The 18,887-nt window shown below is 43.3% G+C and overlaps 1 protein-coding gene across 1 annotated transcript in view; it reads left to right on the top strand.

Moving 5' to 3' along the window:
• Nucleotides 1-18,887, top strand: part of LOC310782040 (pecanex-like protein 3) — a gene marked incomplete at its 5' end in the record, with an annotated part of 53,043 nt that overhangs the window by 31,682 nt on the left and 2,474 nt on the right. The window contains 8 exons of the mRNA XM_083642689.1: nt 72-287; nt 1,229-1,482; nt 3,481-3,711; nt 4,448-4,551; nt 5,964-6,111; nt 6,892-7,122; nt 7,335-7,609; nt 7,735-7,904. Of these exons, the coding sequence (XP_083498815.1) occupies nt 72-287; nt 1,229-1,482; nt 3,481-3,711; nt 4,448-4,551; nt 5,964-6,111; nt 6,892-7,122; nt 7,335-7,609; nt 7,735-7,904 (1,629 nt within the window). The remainder of the gene's footprint in view (nt 1-71; nt 288-1,228; nt 1,483-3,480; nt 3,712-4,447; nt 4,552-5,963; nt 6,112-6,891; nt 7,123-7,334; nt 7,610-7,734; nt 7,905-18,887) is intronic.

Genomic DNA, 18,887 nt, shown 5'->3' with positions numbered 1-18,887 from the left:
ACTGTCCCCCCTATTTAACCTGTAGTCACCTGTGTTCTTAAGTTATGACATGGATATTTCCTCTTTTAAAGGTGCTGATGACAACAATCTGAACTCGATTTTCTACGAGCACCTGACACGCTCCCTGCAGCATAGCCTGTGTGGGGACCTGTTGCTGGGCCGCTGGGGCAACTACAGCACAGGCGACTGCTTCATCCTCGCCTCAGACTACCTCAACGCTCTGGTGCACATCATCGAGATTGGCAATGGACTGGTCACCTTCCAGCTGAGGGGGCTGGAGTTCAGAGGTCGGCAGCATGATGCAGCCAATTAGGCTTGAGGGTGTTGGAGGCCTGTGGAGCAAACTGAGTGTCTGCACTTTTTGTTAACTTGTGTATTTGTGGAGTGTCCACACACACAAGCATTTATGTAATATATTTAATATTTTATAACAATATTTTAGTATTGCATGCTCTAAAAATCTAATTTAATTTCAGTTTGAAAACTATTGTAGTTTATTCCCATAAAACTATAGGTCGGATTGTCATAACTGTCAGTAGCATAGAGAGAGAAAAATGTTAACTGACAAAGTTAAGCCACATCTCAAAAACTCAGGCAACTAGCACAAAACGATCTACGTAGATGGATAAATAACACTACAGGTGAGAGGAAAAATCTGTATTTTGGATTTTAGGGTGAGCTGTCCCTTTTGTTAGACTAGTATGGATATGTGCTGTGCATCACTCCAAAGAAGTTACTTGAATGACAACAAAGCAAATCCATTGCATTATCTTAATTCTGAAACTAATCTCAAAACTAGTCTTGGAGTTAGTGAGTTTGAATTTGTCGCACACATGATGTTATACAGAGGAAATCTATTGTAGTGTTTTGTTCAACTCACTATGATGATCTGATGATTACTTTAATTAATATTAATATTCACTTATTTGGCCTAGAGAGCCTCTCAAATGGATGCTAAAAACAGTATAGCTTTCAAGTTTAGTCGTTTTTTTTCTTAGTACTACAGCATATGATTCGTTTTGTTTTTCTTTTTTTAGACATTCAAAACAAAGCATTATGCAGTCTGACTGGCGCAAATAAAAATGTTTTGGAGTATCAATTACACAAAGGGCTGGAGCAAACTATGATTCATATAGTAAGATGTAGAAAGGATTATAACATTCTGTATTGAGCTGCTATTGCTTGCCACTGATCCTCATCTGCCTACTATACCTGTCTCTCTCCATAGGTACCTACTGTCAGCAGAGGGAGGTGGAGGCCATCACCGAGGGAGTGGAGGAGGATGAGGGCTGCTGCTGCTGTGAGCCTGGACACCTGCCACACATGCTGTCGTTCAATGCAGCCTTTGGACAGCGCTGGCTTGCATGGGAGGTGGCAGCCACCAAGTATGTACTGGAGGGCTACAGCATCAGCGACAACAACGCCGCCTCCATGTTGCAAGTATTTGACCTTCGCAAGATCCTCATCACCTACTATGTCAAGGTGAGTTGTTTGAACTAAAGGAGATTTAAGCAGTTTAGTTCTGCAAACATTCTTTCATCGTGGTTCTTTGCTTTTCCAGTTTACTTCTATCTGACTAACGATTTAATTTTATTAGATCACTTTTCTGTGTCTCCACACTTGGACACAGAAATGCCTCTTTACATTTCCCATGGATGTATTTATTTAAATCTGTGTCTGCATTGCTTTTTCCCATTCTCCATCTCTTCACATTACTTGCTGTATGTGCAGTATGGCTAGATTGCATTCAGACTATGACCAATCAGAATGGGGTTGGTTTTGACTATTTAATTCTATTTTTAAATTAGTATGAAATTAGTTTTGAATATCCAATAGCAATGTGAGCAAAATCTGCTGTGTACATTTCACATAATGTGTCCAGTGGCCTGTACCACGAAGCAAGATTAGTGGCTTAGCAAGGTAACTTCAGGTTTAACCCTAGGGTTTGCCGTACCACAACGCTAGTTAACTTCTTACCGAGATAGATTACCATAGCAATTTATGCTCTACGGCTAACCTGCTTTGTAGCAGGTTAAGTTCAGAGGATAAGATCAAAACCCATGAAAGACCCACCTGCTTACCAATCAGCTCTCTGGAAACAGCGAGTCGCCATTCATATGGTCCCCATATGAAAAATACTTTGCATTCAAATGAAAAAGAAAAACATGGCTCCTGTTGAATTAATCGAGGACTGAAGCCTTGCACTTGTTGCATGCTACATTTAAATTAAGAATATGTTTTTATATATTAATTTTTGTGCTCTCAAGTAGGCTAGATACGCTGTTTGACCCCGCCGATCGATTGCAGCTGAACGTGAGTGGAGAAATATCACTAAACCGGCATAAAAAGGTTACATAAACGTCTCCAAAGCGCACGGTGCCGTGTGCGCAATGGAGTTGAGGCTGACGTTGGGTTGGACATGGTCATAGTACATGCCAGAATAGCCTACTACTATCTAAGCAATTTAATATGGGATCGCCTGCACACAGATTATTCATATCTAGGCTACTTCTGCATTTTGCAGCTGCACCTGTGTTGCTTTTGGCCTATATGATGTGATTGAACTTCATATTATTTCCAGCATAGTCCTTGTATGAAATATGGAGATTTGCGACTCTGCTGCAAATAGCCTATATGTGACCACAAAATAGTATATTTTTTATAAATGAAATCTATGCCCACACGTACCGTGTCGATTCAGTTCAGCAGCCTTTTTTAATTTTATTATCATTATTTTTTTATTGATAGCCTATAGGAATTATTCCATCAGTGCGACCAAACACATCATGAGATCATTATTATTCATTGAGCCTAAATGGTCTAAAAACGCCTACGGATTTTGGAAATTTAGACTGAGGTAGATTACACATTACTTCCACTCGCAAAAAATACATGCAGGTTTTATTGAGAGGGTGAATTGAGCTGCTGTAGATAGCCTACGTGGAGGCAGAAACCGCTCTTCAAAGAAATTACTGATGTGAATAAAAGTGGTAACTTTAGACAGTCATTCGGGAACAGACTAATAATATCCAACACGGATTTTGATTCTGACATACATAAAGCTTCACGATTTGTGCCTTGAATGAATGAGGAAATAGGCGTGTCTGGCGCTGTAAAAGCTGGAGCAGTCCATATTGCATTGTGATTGGCTAGTTGTTAAAAACCACGCCTCTTTTGCGGGCACGAGCTCCTGTGCACGGACATTTTCATGTGCACGTGCTCTCAGCTTGATTAGAAAAACCTGGATCCACTTAACGAGTTGATAACTACATTCGTGGTATGACTTAACTAGAATCCAGCTAGATGGCAATTATCAAACCAGATCAAGGGACAGATCCTGGATCTGCTTACCCAACATTCATGGTATAGCCTACTGATGTGACTGACCAGATCATAAATCGTATTGAAACGACAATCTTACTGGTAGCATTGGGCTCAATGGTTGAATAATTTGGATCATGCATTTCTTTCCTTCAACAGAGTATCATCTACTATGTGAGTCGCTCTCCAAAATTGGAAGAATGGCTGACTAACGAGACAGTTCAGGAGGCTCTGCGGCCTTGCCTCGGTCCTACCTATGTAGACAGTGACCCCACCTTCAACTTGAACATTGATGAGGACTACGACCACAGGGCCTCTGGCATTACCCCCTCTGCCTTCTGCATGATTTACCTGGATTGGATCCAGTACTGCAACAGCAGGCGTCAAACGGTTAGGCTCTTGTATATTGACACTACAGTCCCGCATGGTTTGTGTTTGTGTTTGTTGTTTTTCTGAGGCTGAACTGTAGCCTTTTCATTTGTCCAAAACGACATTTGAAACTACAACTCGCCTCATTTTGAACCATTAGTTAAATTATGTGTTCAGACAGACTTCTGTACTGTTCAAATGTTCTCTAACAAAAGACGATCAAGGAACAATATTTTTGTAGGAGTGGAAAGCATAATAACCAGAAACAAAAGCTTTGTATAATTCAGTAGCATAACCATTATTATGTAAATCAGGAAAATGGATTTAGAATATTTTGTAGCTGAATAAAGGAAAGGGGATATAGGAGAAAATAGCGAGGAAGAAACATTTGGGGAAATAAGGGGATGGAGCTGCTACGTATGAGTCAGTGAAGTGTGTTTCTCTCCATCTGCTGATGAAATATTGCTAAATGGAGGCAGCAGTATTGTTTTGTCCAGGTATGTTGCTCTGCTCATCATTTAATTATAACTTGATATGACCGCTAATACCAGTCTGGGACCAAACATATTTCATCGGCTCATTCTATTCTATCATCTCTAATCTACAGTAGTTGAATAATCATTTTCCCATGTGCAGGCTGCCAATTACAGAAAGTTTGTGCTCATAGTACTTGTGTGTCTACTTTTTTGTATATTATTTGACACAAATACTTACAATATCCACCACATCAACTTTTTGCTTTGTCATTTTGTTGTAGCCGGTGAGCAGTGAAAGGGATTCTCCGCTTGTCAACCTGTGTTTCGGGCTGTGTATCCTGGGAAGAAGGGCCCTGGGCACGGCGTCCCACAGCATGTCTGCAAGGTAAGACTACCACACCAATCTACCGTATCTTTATATTTATATCACTCGTCATCCCTTACATGCCAGGGCTTAAAATTTGGCGCGGGATTGCGGGAATCGCGCACATTTTCCCAAATTCACACATATTTTCAATTTATAAAGGGGGAGTAATCCCGCAATGGTTTGCGCAGGCCGATCTATGTTTGTGCGGAACGGTGCTTAGCAAGCGAAACGGCTGTCTGTCTGACCCACTGAGCACAGATTGTAGAAAGAGATGCAGATTAACCAAGCGAATGTGATTGGATGAACGTTTGACACTAGGCCAATCAGAGGCAGAGAGGGGTGGGTCATGCCTTTACCTAGCCTACGCCATCATGGGGGAAAAAATATCGCCTATGGGAGAGTGGCACACGGACGGAGAGGCGAGACTCAGAGAAATGCAAGAGTGCTCAAAAGAAACGAGTAGACCGCGAAAACAAAGCTTTAGTTTTAATCCAGAGCAGTTCAAAACCAGTATGTCTCGTAAAGTGTGATGCGATCCTGACCAGCTGTCTATGGAAGTGCCACACATGAGCAAATGCACACACTCAAATCCAGACTGAGGGCACACACATTCACTGCCCAACGACATGCGATTAACTGCCCAACGACATGCGAAGTTTGCATTGCGAACAATCGATCGAAAGACAGGCAGGCAGGCAAATAGACAGACAGAGTGGGAGCTCACTTCTATCAAGAGAAAAGGAGGTTTGTTGGCTGAGAAAGCACTTCATTTTAAGATGCACATTTTTCCAAAGCACTCTGTTGTATGCTATTTTTTAAATGCAGCCATTATTTTACTTGAAATGAGAAAAGAACATGTATTTATTATTATAATAGGCTAGTTATTTATAATTAATCCAGTTAAATATGAAAACTAAATAAACATTGTTGATTTTTATTTTTATTTAACAGTCAGTTGTTCAGACATTGTACCATTAGGCTACTGCAATCATTGAAGTAGCCTAAATTCAATGGCACTGAATCATAACGCAAGCTACGTTACAATGTTCCGGACCTTCACTTGAGGACATTTTCTCTATCTGGACATCTTTGAATTTTATTTGAGTACCCCTGCCATAGTAATTTAGACTCAGGTATGCATAAACTACTTCCTTTTTTAAATACAAAAATGTGAAATTACAGTATTATCGCCTATTGGACAGGAGAAGCAGGTATTTGTCGGTTATAGCCTGTCGGTTATCACCTGAAACCCCCCCCCCCCCCCCCCAAAGTCTATAGATTCCCCCCCCCCCCCCCAATCTTTAAATCGCCCCCATCTGAAGAACATAAGGGGGGAATTTCCCCCCTAGTTTGCAAAGTGAATTTTAACCCCTGCATGCGCTAATGGTGGTGTGGCAGGAGTTGATAGACTGGGTTTCTGCTTTTGACAGCTTGGAGCCATTCCTTTATGGCCTCCATGCCCTCTTCAAGGGAGACTTCCGCATCACCTCCCCCAGGGACGAATGGGTGTTTGCAGATATGGACCTGCTGAATAGAGTGGTGGCTCCAGGAGTGCGGATGTCACTCAAATTGCATCAGGTAAGATTTATCTCACAGCCACGGGCATTCAGTAGGCATTTCAATACCCAGGGCTCACGAAATCAAGTTAGTAAATTGCCCAAGAAAATCCACATGGGGATAGAAAAATGTATTTTTCTGATTTTTCACTGTAGACCTGCACTTGCCTTGTGGGATATGTGTCTCATCACTGAATTACGTGTGAATTATGTGTATGTTTGTAACCAGGCAAAATATCACTTAAATATGATGCAACTGTGTGACATTTGTCACAACAATGCTCAACAAATACGACAAACTTTGCTATTAGTGGAAACTACTCCCTGCACAATAAATCTGCAATATTCACTCCCTGCCGAATATTTTGATAGACATTGTTCTATATATAGAAATAGAAAATACAAGGGCAGTTAATAAAAATCATGTGGGAACAGCAGTACGCTATAAAGTTGTGTTAGACTATTCATTAGTAACATTACCCACATTTATTTACAGTGAAACAACAACAGACAGTAATGTAAATTTGGTCAAAACCAGATTTTATTTTTCAGCTCATAAGTTATTCGAAGGCAAAATATGATGTAAAGTGAAATATAGCTTTGTTTTAGCAGTGTGACCTACAAAATCTACTGACTCACCAGGCTACTGAAATTCCTCATTAGGCAGTCTAGATGATTCCAAATGTGTCGGGGCCCGGGGCGGGGCCAGTGTTTCCGTTTAGCCATGCATGACTGTCTGAGTTTGTTATTGAAAGTACCGGTAATGAAGTGAGATCAACGCTGTAATCTCTGTCTCCTCCAGGATCACTTCACATCTCCAGATGAGTACGAAGATCCCATGGTTCTCTATGACGCCATCACAGCCAATGAGGAGAAGATGCTGATATCACATGAGGGTGACCCGGTGTGGCGCAGCGCCATCCTGGCAAATATGCCTTCACTGCTGGCCCTGCGCCACATCATGGATGACGGCAGCGATGAGTACAAGATCATCATGCTCAACAAGAGGTTCCTCAGCTTTCGCGTTATCAAGGTCATTATTGTTCCTCATTAGCCACAGACTGCCTTGTTATAACTGTAGGCCAGTTTATAGGTAATAATGGTAGACATTACTTGCATTCTGCAGACTGTACCTAACAATGATAAAATGTCTATTTTGTTATCTGAACATCATTTTCGGTCCACACTTATTTTGAATTATGGACAAGGATCACCATGCCACCATCTTTGTGCCGCCCTCTACAGGTGAACAGGGAGTGTGTGCGTGGGCTGTGGGCGGGGCAGCAGCAGGAGCTGGTCTTCCTGCGCAATCGTAACCCAGAGCGTGGCAGCATTCAAAATGCCAAGCAGGCCCTGAGGAATATGATTAACTCATCGTGTGACCAGCCCATTGGCTATCCCATCTACGTGTCGCCCCTCACCACCTCCTACGCCGGGGGTCACAGCCAGCTCCGCTCTGTCTGGGGGGGACCTGTCAGCCCACACAACATTTATACTTGGCTCATCAGTAGCTGGGACAGGTACATCGCTTGAACCTCTTGTGATATACAGCATGTACAACCACATTTACACTTTTTTAAACTTGACAAACACTGCTGTTAATGTGGATATTATTCAAAGAGCTTACCTCTGTCTCTCTTTGCAGGTTACAGAAGGGTTGTGGCGCTGGCTGTAACAGCGGAGGAAACATCGAGGACTCTGATTGCGGCGGCGGATCCACCTCCATCTCCACCAATCCGGCTGCCCACACCACTCAGAGCACGCCAGCCTCCAGCCTCCCTCAGCCCCACATCACCACTGTCCAGCCCTCCATGGGTAAGCCCAAAACCAGCTGCCTCTTCCTACAGCAATATTGCCTATTCCAGCGATACTCAACTTGCTTTGCCCGGGGGCCACTTTCGTGAAATGATAGAAGGCCAGGGGCCAGTTAATAAACAATATACATTTTTCTGTAGCGGATTGTAGGTGTCAGACGGAGTTTAGTCTGACAATGTTGTGCACACCGGATAGTTACTTAGGTTAAGTACATACATAAGTGCCTGTGTAGCGAGCAGACGGCGGTATTTGACAATTTAGCAGCTAAATCATAGATTATTGAAAGATATTCCATATTCCAGACTGAAATGCTATAACAGAAGTGTGAGTATTGGCCAGAATTACATGAACATTTGGACACTTATTCAGCGGGTATCTTGCATGTTGCGTTCAGGTGCACTGTAAAAAAAGAAAAGAAAATTGCAATTCCATCGCGGGCCGCCAGTTGAATATCACTGGCCTATTCAGTTGTTTCGACTAGCTTATATTATGCTCCACCACAAATAGCTACAGTCCAACCTCTTATAGTATTGATCAATACTTTTGGGAAGACATCTATTCAGACTAGATGACTATGACTAGAGTAAATCATTGCACAAGTTGCAAGTAGTATTTTGGCCATTACTATATCTGTGAGATGCCATCTACAAAAACCAAACCCTGCAATTAAGTCAGGGGTATAACAGGCCAATGCAAGTGATTCGGATTGCCACCTCGGGAAAACTTGCTTTAAAATAAAAGTGCCATTTGCTGTATATGCCCTTGAAAGGGCAAACTCCTCTCTGTCCTGTGTAGTCCGGGAGCCAAAGGCTGTTTTTTTGATGAACCTTGTTTCGTCTGATAAAGTTTTTTTCTCTGCTGATTCTTGTACCTTGGGGGTACCTATTCAAAATACAGGAGGGTGCCCGGTGAGCACCCTTGAGCATTTTTAGATATTAACCCCTTAAGTGCCAAAATCCCATAAAAATCGGGATTTATGAGATTTCATGCAAAATCAAATGCATCAAATTTGCTTTCTCCAATGTTTATTCATAAAGGAGCAACGAGGTCATGTATAATGTAGCCTATTTGATTCCCACGCCATGTGCCCCCCACCCCCAATAAAAACATGAAATAAGCAGAGGACTTTTAGTCTGATAAATCCCAGGTGTTGAAACGGTGAATGTTTGTGCAAGTGTGTGTGTGTGTGTGTGTGTGTGTGTGTGTGTGTGTGTGTGTGTGTGTGTGTGTGTGTGTGTGTGTGTGTGTGTGTGTACGTGTGTGTGCATGTGCGCATGTTTCACTGCGGCTTTGAGCTGCGACACTTTCTGTCTCCACTCTCAATTCCTTGTACAGCCGGGGGGAGGGGTCTAGGTGCACTGCTCAAATCCTGTGTGCACATCTCGGCAGGGGAGTTAGGGAGTGGCCAGGGGTGGCACTGGCCACCCCTGAAATCTAATTGGCCACCCCAAAATCCTGAGGATGCTGGCATCTGTGGCCAACAATACTGTCTTTCAGAGGCTGTAGCGGGCTTATTTTTAAGCTAGAGTGAAGTTAGGCTAAATTTTGGTGAGGGACAACTTTCTACATCCTTCCTAAATGCCACAATCAGTGCTACCCTTGCTTGAGTCTGTGCCCCACTTGGGCCACCCCAGTCAAGATGGCTGGGACACTGCATCTCGCCTCACACACATCTCGCCTCAAACAGACACACGTCACTTATAGATGCGGCTGTGCTGCTTAAAAGTCTTGGGGGGAGAGATATAACGGTATGAAAATTTCACATCATGATTATCGTGACCAAAATTATCACGATTATTGTATTATCACTGTATTCGTAAAGAAAATGCTGAAAATTTTCAAAAAGTACTGAGAGACTCACTGAAATCATTTTACAACATTTTATATTGAAAACTCAGATCGAAAAAGGGTTGATACACTCACTGAAATCATTTCTCAAAGGCTGCACGTTTGCATCTGGGAGACTGTTGCCAACTTTGGTTGATGATGGACAGTATTTACCATGTTTTTCAAAGCACTGTAATCACAGTACCACGGTAATCACGGTACCACGGTTTGAATGATAATGAAAATTTTAAACTGTACCGTTATTGTAAGGAATTTTATCACGGTTATCATTAAACCGGTTATCGTTACATCCCTACTTGGGGGTATGCCAACACGTTCTCACTCCGACCACGTAGCATATTGACGCTTTGTCCCGTCCCTTATGCGCCACTTGTTACTAACATGGTACCCTTGAGCGACCCATGAAACGACTTGGGCTTTCCGACTAAACTCAATGCAAACCCATAGAAGTCAACTTTGACGCTTATGGCAACTGCTCCCCCATCAGCCTAACTGCTCGCCCATTAGTCAACTGCTCACCATTAGCGTCTGGGGGGAGGTTAGGTTTAGGCGTGGGAGGTGGGAGAGGTTAGGTTTAGGGTCTGGGGGAGGTTAGGTTTAGGCATGGGGTGGGAGAGGTTAGGGTTAGGGTTAGGGTCTGGGAGAGGTTAGGTTTAGGCATGGGGTGGGAGAGGTTAGGTTTAGGGTTAGGGTCTGGGAGAGGTTAGCTCCTCCAGACCCTAATGGGCGAGCAGTTGACTAATGGTGGAGCAGTTAGGCTAATAGGGGAGCAGTTGCCATAAGCGTCAAAGATGACTTCCATGGGTTTGCATTGAGTTTAGTCGGAAAGCCCAAGTCGTTTCATGTGTCGCTCAAGGGTACCATGTTAGTAACAAGCGACGCACAAGGGACAGGACAAAGCGTCAATATGCGACGCGCTCAGAGTGAGAACGGGTTGGGTATGCACACATTGATGAGTTTTGTTGGGGCTATGTTCACTGATGGCTGATAGTGGGCTCTCTGGAGTTCAGGTAAGACATTTCCAGAAAGCAGATGACCTGATGAGAGCCTTGGATCAGATTACAAGTCAGACCAGAACAGCCAGACTTTGGGTTTAGGTCTTGGTGAAACCAATGATGCTGATGATGTCATATAGTCCGGGAGCCAAAGGCTGTTTTTTTGATGAACCTTGTTTCGGCTGATAAAGTTTTTTTCTCTGCTGATTCTTGTAGTTTGGGGTTACCTATTCAAAATACAGGAGGGTGCCCGGTTAGCACCCTTGAGCATTTTTAGATATTAACCCCTTAAGTGCCAAAATCCCATACAAATAGGGATTTATGAGATTTCATGCAAAATACTCTAATCAAATGCATCAAATTTGCTTTCTCCAATGTTTATTCATAAAGGAGCAACGAGGTCATGTATAATGTAGCCTATTTGATTCCCGCGCCATGTGCCCCCCACCCCCAATAAAAACATGAAATTAGCAGAGGACTTTTAGTCTGATAAATCACTCCTAGGTGTTGAAGTGGTGCAGGTTTGCGCAAGTCAGACCCTTCTCCCCCACTCCCCTCTGTCTGGCACTGTGTGTGTGCGTGCATGTGTGTGTGCGTGCATGTGCACGTGTGTGCATGTTTCACTGGCTTTGAGCCGTGGCACTTTCTGTCTCCACTCTCAATTCCTTGTACAGCCGGGGGGGAGGGGTCTACGTGCACTGTTTAAATCCTGTGCACACATCTCGGCAGGGGAGTTTCTAGGGAGTGGCCTGGGGTGGCACAGGCCACCCCTTAAATCTAATTGGCCACCCCAAAATCCTGAGGGTGCTGGCATCTATGGCCAACAATACTGTCTCTCAGAGGCTGTAGCGGGCTAATTGTTAAGCTAAGCTAGAGTGATGTTAGGCTACATTTTGGTGAGGGAAAACCATTCTACATCCTTCCTAAATGCCGCAATCAGTGCCACCCTTGCTTGAGTCTGTGCCCCACCTGGGCCACCCCACTCAAAATGGCTGGGACACTGCATCTCGGCTCAGACACATCTCGCCTCAAACAGACACACATGTCACTTATAGATGTGGCTGCGCTGCTTAAAGCGTCTTGGGGGTATGCACGCATTGATGAGTTTTGTTGGGGCTTTATGTTCACTGATGGCTGATAGTGGGCTCTCTGGAGTTCCGGTAAGACATTTCCAGAAAGCAAATGACCTGATGAGAGCCTTCAGAGGATCAGAACAGACAAACTTTGGGTTTAGGTCTTGGTGAAACCAATGATGCTGATGCTGATGTCATACATCTGGGCTGAAAGTGAGGGTGACTTGCTTCTTCATCTGACCACATTCCAGAAGATGCTTACCTACTACTTTGCAGCTGGCCATGTCAACCATGTCTGGTATGGCCTCTACTATCTTCGTTCCATGGATAAGCTTCCTCCACAAAATAATTTTCTCCAGGGGCAGCATGTGATGTGACACATTAGTGGAATATGGAATGGCCTGTGGATCAACCAGTTCCTAACCACATTCATGAGGTACGGCCACAGTGATGGAGGGATCATTGGAATAACCATGAAGCCAGAGGCACTGACGCAGAAACTGGAAACCTGCCTCCATCCATTGGATCCCAACGAACATCCAGGGGAAAGCATAGTGAACATCAAGATCACCCCACCAGTGACAGTGCCGTAAAGATGGGGGGGGGGGGGGGGGGGAGACAATGTTAGAAGATTTTGAGAAGACCTGGCCAGAGGGATTTTACAACACCATCTCAAACAAAGTAAAGACAATGACACAACCAAATCAATCCAAGTTGACAACTCCACAATTTATGACCTAAATGCCATCGATTCAAGGGTAATGGACTGACCAGCTGATGGCAGGACTGGCCAGCTGATGGCACCATAGCTGATTTAATCAAAAATGTTAAGACACGGCTGAATTCATAGCTATCAGACAGTGATGCCTACCTCATCTTCGGCAGGTACTCTGATTACAGTACTGTATCAAGTCCATCACCTGAGATGTCACAGGGAGAGAGAGAGAGACAGGGATCACCTATAAACACCATCTCTTAGCTCTTATGTGAGGAACTGACCCAGGAAGGATCAGCTTTTCCATCTACAGAGCACAAGGAAACACAAGTTGGTGGTGACAGGGGAGGAGCCATGTGACAGGGGACATGACAGGGGAGGAGCCATGTGACAGGAGAGGTGACAGGGGAGGAGCCATGCCCCATTGAGATCACTTGGAAGAAAGAAGGAGCCAATATGATCTAGAAAATCAGCAGGAAGAAACTGACACCATCATTGTCCAAAAGGTCCTGAGGTGTGCTGGAGAAGCCCATCAAATATGGGTGGTTTCTGATGGCATAGATGTGTTCATCCTACTCCTTCACCATTACCATCAGGAAGGACTGGATGTACCACACATCATGGAATCGCCCCACAAGGAAAGGGCAATAGTGGATCAAGTCAACACTGACCAAGCATTCACAAATTGTGAAGAACCTTTTACCAGCCCATGCCATATTGGGATGTGCCACTGTAGCGTCTTACTATGGGTTGGGAAAAGGCTCTGTCATCAAAGTTCTCAAAACTGTACGAACTATCTGCCATTATGTGTTTGTACCATTCCAGCAGGTCCCCGACCAAGCCACTGCCTTCATCTCAGTCTGTTCGGTATAGAGCACAGACACACACAAGGCTACTTGTCTGGGAGGAAAATAATGGGAAAGGACACGTCTGCTCCAAACTTAGCTGCTCTACCGCCAGCGAATGAAGCATTCATTGAGAATGTTAAGAGGGCCCACTTTCAAGCAATATATTGAAATATAAATGTAAATCTGCCACTAGCATTGAACACTGAGGAATTTTGATGGAAAAAAAGACACATGCAACAGGTCACTGAGCCCAACCACTCTACCGGAAGATTGCAAACTTGTCCCAGACTACATTTTGGAGATGATCAGGTGTGGCTGCAAAACCCTTTTAACTCCAATAAGTGCAACTGTGAAGTGCCTGGTTTGCCATGCACAATGTGCTGTGCATGTTTCAGGGTAGGATGCACAAGATCCAAATAGGCTTAACTACCGTGAAGACCATCAGCAAAATGTGCCTTCACACCTCCCAGTGTGTATCATCTACTCTGAATCTCTACATGCCAATGAGCAAAGGCTCAATGGATGTTCTCATCCAGCACAACCCCTATTGTCATAAAACATTTGTTTTGCTGGCACGGCCTACAAGGGTTAATATTATGTAGTGTGGAATGAAATACATTGTACATGACCTCCTTTATGAATAGACATTGGAGACAACAAATTGGATGCATTTGATTTGAGCATTTTGCATGAAATCCCATAAATCCCTATTTTTCTAGAATTTTGGCAATTAAGGGGTTAATATCTGAAAATGCTCAAGGGTACTCACCGGGCACCCTCCTGTATTTTGAATAGGTACCCCCAAACTACAAGAATCAGCAGAGAAAAAAACTTTATCCGACGAAGCGAGGTTCAACCCCATGGCTCCCGGACTAGTGTGTGTGTGTGAGAAAAATAGCCAGTAGCAAACTATAACAAAAGTATATGCTTATAGCTATAAAAACTAAAAAGTCTTAATTGCCAGTTGATGAGGTATTAAATTCTGTAACTGATTGTATTAAATGGGCATATATCGTCTCATATTGATCACAGACCCCTGAATTGAATCAAAATCGTATTGTGGCACTGGCAGTCAGACTTTGTGATATCAGCAAATATCGTGTCATTGTCCAAAGAATCTATATAATATCGTATCATGATGAAACCTGTGATTTACACCCCTATCGCTGATATGACGAAAGTGGCGTTTATATATATATGTGTGTGTGTATATGTGTATATATAACCAATGAAATGCATAATGCTGGGTAATACAGTATCTATGTTGTTGTCCAATGCAGGGCCGTAGCGGCAATATACATTGAGAACGACAAACCCCCCCCCCCCCCCCCCAATAAATTGATGTAAAGAAAATAAGAAAACAGAGATTTACTGCGTGATACAGCTGTTCGTGGCATTACCGCGGAGCCAGCGCTCCTAGGGGAGAGCAGAGCAAGGAACTAACCATTCTACTAACACGGAAATTGATGTAATGGGTATATATACCACTCCCATAACATGTGTGTATCACTTGAGCCCTTTTCCCACATGCGCTTTGTACCGCAAAATGACCGGAACGTGGTCTAATGCCTGCATGTGAGAAAGGCACCGTGCCGGTATAAGCGCGACCCCGTCGTCCCCGACATTTCACCACTTTCGACCCAGTCAGAAGAGCGGTATGCGCTTTAGCGGATACTAGTGAGAAACGGGTGCAGTCATTTTCCACGACACTCTCATGGGCGAGGTGTACACACGTTGCTTAATGTTCCAGCGGGCATAATCTAATCATTCGCGCACATTAAAGCAAACTGGCGAAATGATCTTGTGATAATAAGAGCAGTAGCCTATGTCAGCTTCATGTGTGGGTGTGCTGATTTTCCCCTCTCCTCTCTGCTCGCTCTCTGGCCACAGTCCGTCCTCCTCCTCCAGTCACAGGCACAGCCCGACAGGGACTAAGCAAATGCACGAAGCGAATTGTGTAAGTATTTTGCTTACGTTGCCGACAGCGAAGGCAAGCCAGTCTGTAAAAAGTGCTTCAACGCGACGCAGGTGAACGGATAAACAAGCAAACTTAGTTATTTCACCATTCAGAGTTTTGCCGACACGTCACTCCCCACCCGCTCTGCAGTGCCGCCCCGCCCCCCAACATACAGGCAATTTAGCTGCTAGATTCTCATATGCGAGAGGAGAGGTGTGAAGGGAAATGTCCGATATTGACTTACAGGTAATTTTCCGGTACGCATGTGGGAAAACGGCTTTAGGGTGTCGAGTCATAGTCCATTTTTAATTTGTCTTTATTGAATGTTTCAAAACAGCATGTTTAAATAAGAATAGGCTAATTATTATTTCCACCCACCACTCATTTAATTTGGTTAGTTACTTTCATGTAAAAAGTTTGGAAGGAACAAGCGGCATCCTGGGAGAAATATGCAAATGTATTTGTCCAATGTGGTCCAATGACATTGCTCTCTGTCAGAACTTCTTTGGAGGTCCTGCCATTTCTTGATGGCTATTGTTCTATCCTTATTGATATGTAAGCTGCTACCTTGTGTTGATTTGTTAGTTGCTGACTAGCTATTTCAGATGCGCTCATCATCAGGGCCGGATTAACACAGTGTGATGCCCCAAGGTGACCCCCCCCCCCACCACACACGCATACAAAGTGAAATTTACTATGGCAATAAATACCACCGATTTACATGACTGTATTGCTAAAGTAGAGCCTCAACACACACATACCAGACACAAGACACAATGTAGATGATGTGGACTAACATCATCACACATGAATACAATTGGGCTAATTGAATTTACAAGACTCTCAGCTTTCCAGTCACACTCAATTTCTGCAATTCCAATATTGTTTAGGGGTCCTATATGCAGGAATATTCAGAATAGGCAAAAAATAACACATTTATAATGCATGCATTTTTTTTGGAAGAATAAAATGGATTAGCATAAAGTGGGCATGTCTGTAAAGGGAGACTGGGGTACCAATAGAACCCATTATTATTCAGATATCTTGAGGTGACAGGTCAAGGGACCCCTTTGAATATGGCCATGGCATGTCCGTTTTTCCCTTTCCAAAGTTTTGTCTAAGTTTGGAGCGGTATTTACCCCCCTCGCTGACAAGCTAGCATGTCCTGGTTGGTATCAATAGATGCCTTAGATCTTCTAGTTTCATATGATATCAGTAGCTTCGCTCTAGCTTTAGAAATGAGCCCGCTACAACCCGGGCAGGGAGGGAGAGGTGACATGGTGGTGAGTGATAAAAGGTGAATAATGACATCACAACAGTCTAATCGTAATGTTAATATTCCTCTAATCTGGCGACAAAGTGGCCCCCCCAATGTTGAGTCGGTGGCTACAGCCTTGGTCCATTGTCATGTCTCTATTTGATGTTACGAGACGATAAAACTGACAAGCTACATCGCTGCCCTCAGTGGTGTGTCAGCAACCATGCAGCAGGTAACGTTAGGATAGAAAGCTAGATATGACGTTAGTCTTAAATAATCATAACCTTTAGGCTATTGTGTTAGATATAATTTTCAAGACAAACTAGTATACATACCGTACATTATGGTAGGCTAAGGCTTACTACCGTAGGCTACAAGTTGGGTAAATTATGGTCGCTACCAGGTGGATAGCCAGCCTATAAATTATTATGGTATGCTAGCTAATAGCCTAGTTAGTAGATGCTAGGTAGGCTATTCCTAGTAACAGGGCGTTATCATTTCAGAGTAAGGTCGCTGCCGAGCGGCCATGTGTATGTGTTTTTCAGATGTGGATAAAGCCTCTGCATGTGCCGCCGTACCAAACCATGCCTTTCATCAGTGTTTTTTAAGAATATCAGCTACACTTTTTATTTATGATTGTTATTATTATTACTATTACTATTAACATAGTATAATTAATTATTTTGCTTGGTGCTTGTAAATTGTATAGGTAGACTACAGGGAGTATAATGTTAGAGCAGCATGTCCAGGCCCTGTTGTTCACAATCCACAGGCCCACAACGGTACTAAAACACGGTTTAGAAAAGAATAAGAAGAAGATATTAAGGTGATTTTTTTTCATTCTGGTGTCTAGGCCCTACACACAATGTATGGCAGGCTATAGTCATAGATGTTCTTAATGTGGAGTTGATTTTTAGATATATGGCAGAAATAAATAAGGCTGTTTGTTGGGCACTAAAATCATCATTTGATGGGGTATGATGTTTTTTGCAGCGTTGAATATTGCAGCTCTCGTGCTATAGGTTTCATATTACTATCATCTCTTGCCTTTATATCAAATGAGCGCACTTGTGAGGTTATTGCACCAAAATTGCCTTTTGTTGAAGGCAGCGGTCATTTCAGCACCATGGAGAAATAGACCTTTCCTCTGCTCTCAGGCGCTGATGCTTGTTTTCACGTTTCAGCACTTTGACTCTTTACGTTACCACGTGTCAAGACCTATCCATTCCATGCTTCTGATAGCTTTCTCTTTGACCTATCCACTTTCCCAATACAATAGCCTAAATAAGTCATTCGACTGTAAAATCCAACACATTGTTGGTAAAATATGTAAACACGTAATGAGGTTTCAAACAAATTTCATTTTTTTTTCCTGTCATGAAAATGCACAATTATACAGTACACATTTGGTTACACAATACATCACAATACATGTTTGAAATCAATGCTTTTCATGACTGAAAAGGAGCAGAAAGAAGAATATAATTCTTATTTCAATTTCAATCAGGAAGGCCGCCATATTCATGTTACCTGATCAGCCTGTGACGTCAGTCAAGCCCAAGCGTGACGTCAGTTGATCCTGTCCAGTATGACATCATTTGTCGCCAGTCCATCCTAGTACATATAGCAAGGGTTCCACATCACCCCCTCCTCTGAGGGATCATAGCAGCAGTTGGCATCACGGCTGCCCGTTCCCCCCAGAGCATACTCAAAAGCTGTTACCAGAGCCATACTCAAAAGCTGTTACCAGAGCATACTCAAAAGCTGTTACCAGAGCATACTCAAAAGCTGTTACCAGAGCCATACTCAAAAGCTGTTACCAGAGCATACTCAAAAGCTGTTACCAGAGCCATACTCAAAAGCTGTTGTTTCGCCCCACCCACCTTCCCAGTCCACCAACAAACGGGTCTTGACTCCTGATTCTATATCCTAGCTCATACAGAAGCCCCTCTCTCGCCTCAAGAGGAGCGCCGTCTTACAATGGAGTCATACCCCAAAGTACTTGCCATGCATGCCATTTGATAAATAAAGTATTCTTGTTAAACCTACCAACCGGTCTCATGATTGAAATTGTGTTTGTGTGTGCTCTATAACTAGTAACTAGAGTGCACTAGGGCCCGCCGTAACTAGCTTACACCACTGGAACCTGTATATTTATTAGAGGAGGGAATTCATGCCATATTGGTTCATGCCATGTTGGTGTATTGCTTAAGTGTAATATTATAATACAAATATTGTAATCTATATCTTATTATGTTTAGAGCAGTGTGTGTGTGTGAGTGAGCAGAA

Source organism: Poromitra crassiceps (assembly GCF_964638095.1).
Source record: "Poromitra crassiceps genome assembly, chromosome: 1".
Taxonomy (NCBI): domain Eukaryota; kingdom Metazoa; phylum Chordata; class Actinopteri; order Beryciformes; family Melamphaidae; genus Poromitra; species Poromitra crassiceps.
The sequence above is the reverse complement of the archived record's forward strand: the minus strand, read 5'-3'. Positions and strand labels throughout refer to the sequence as shown.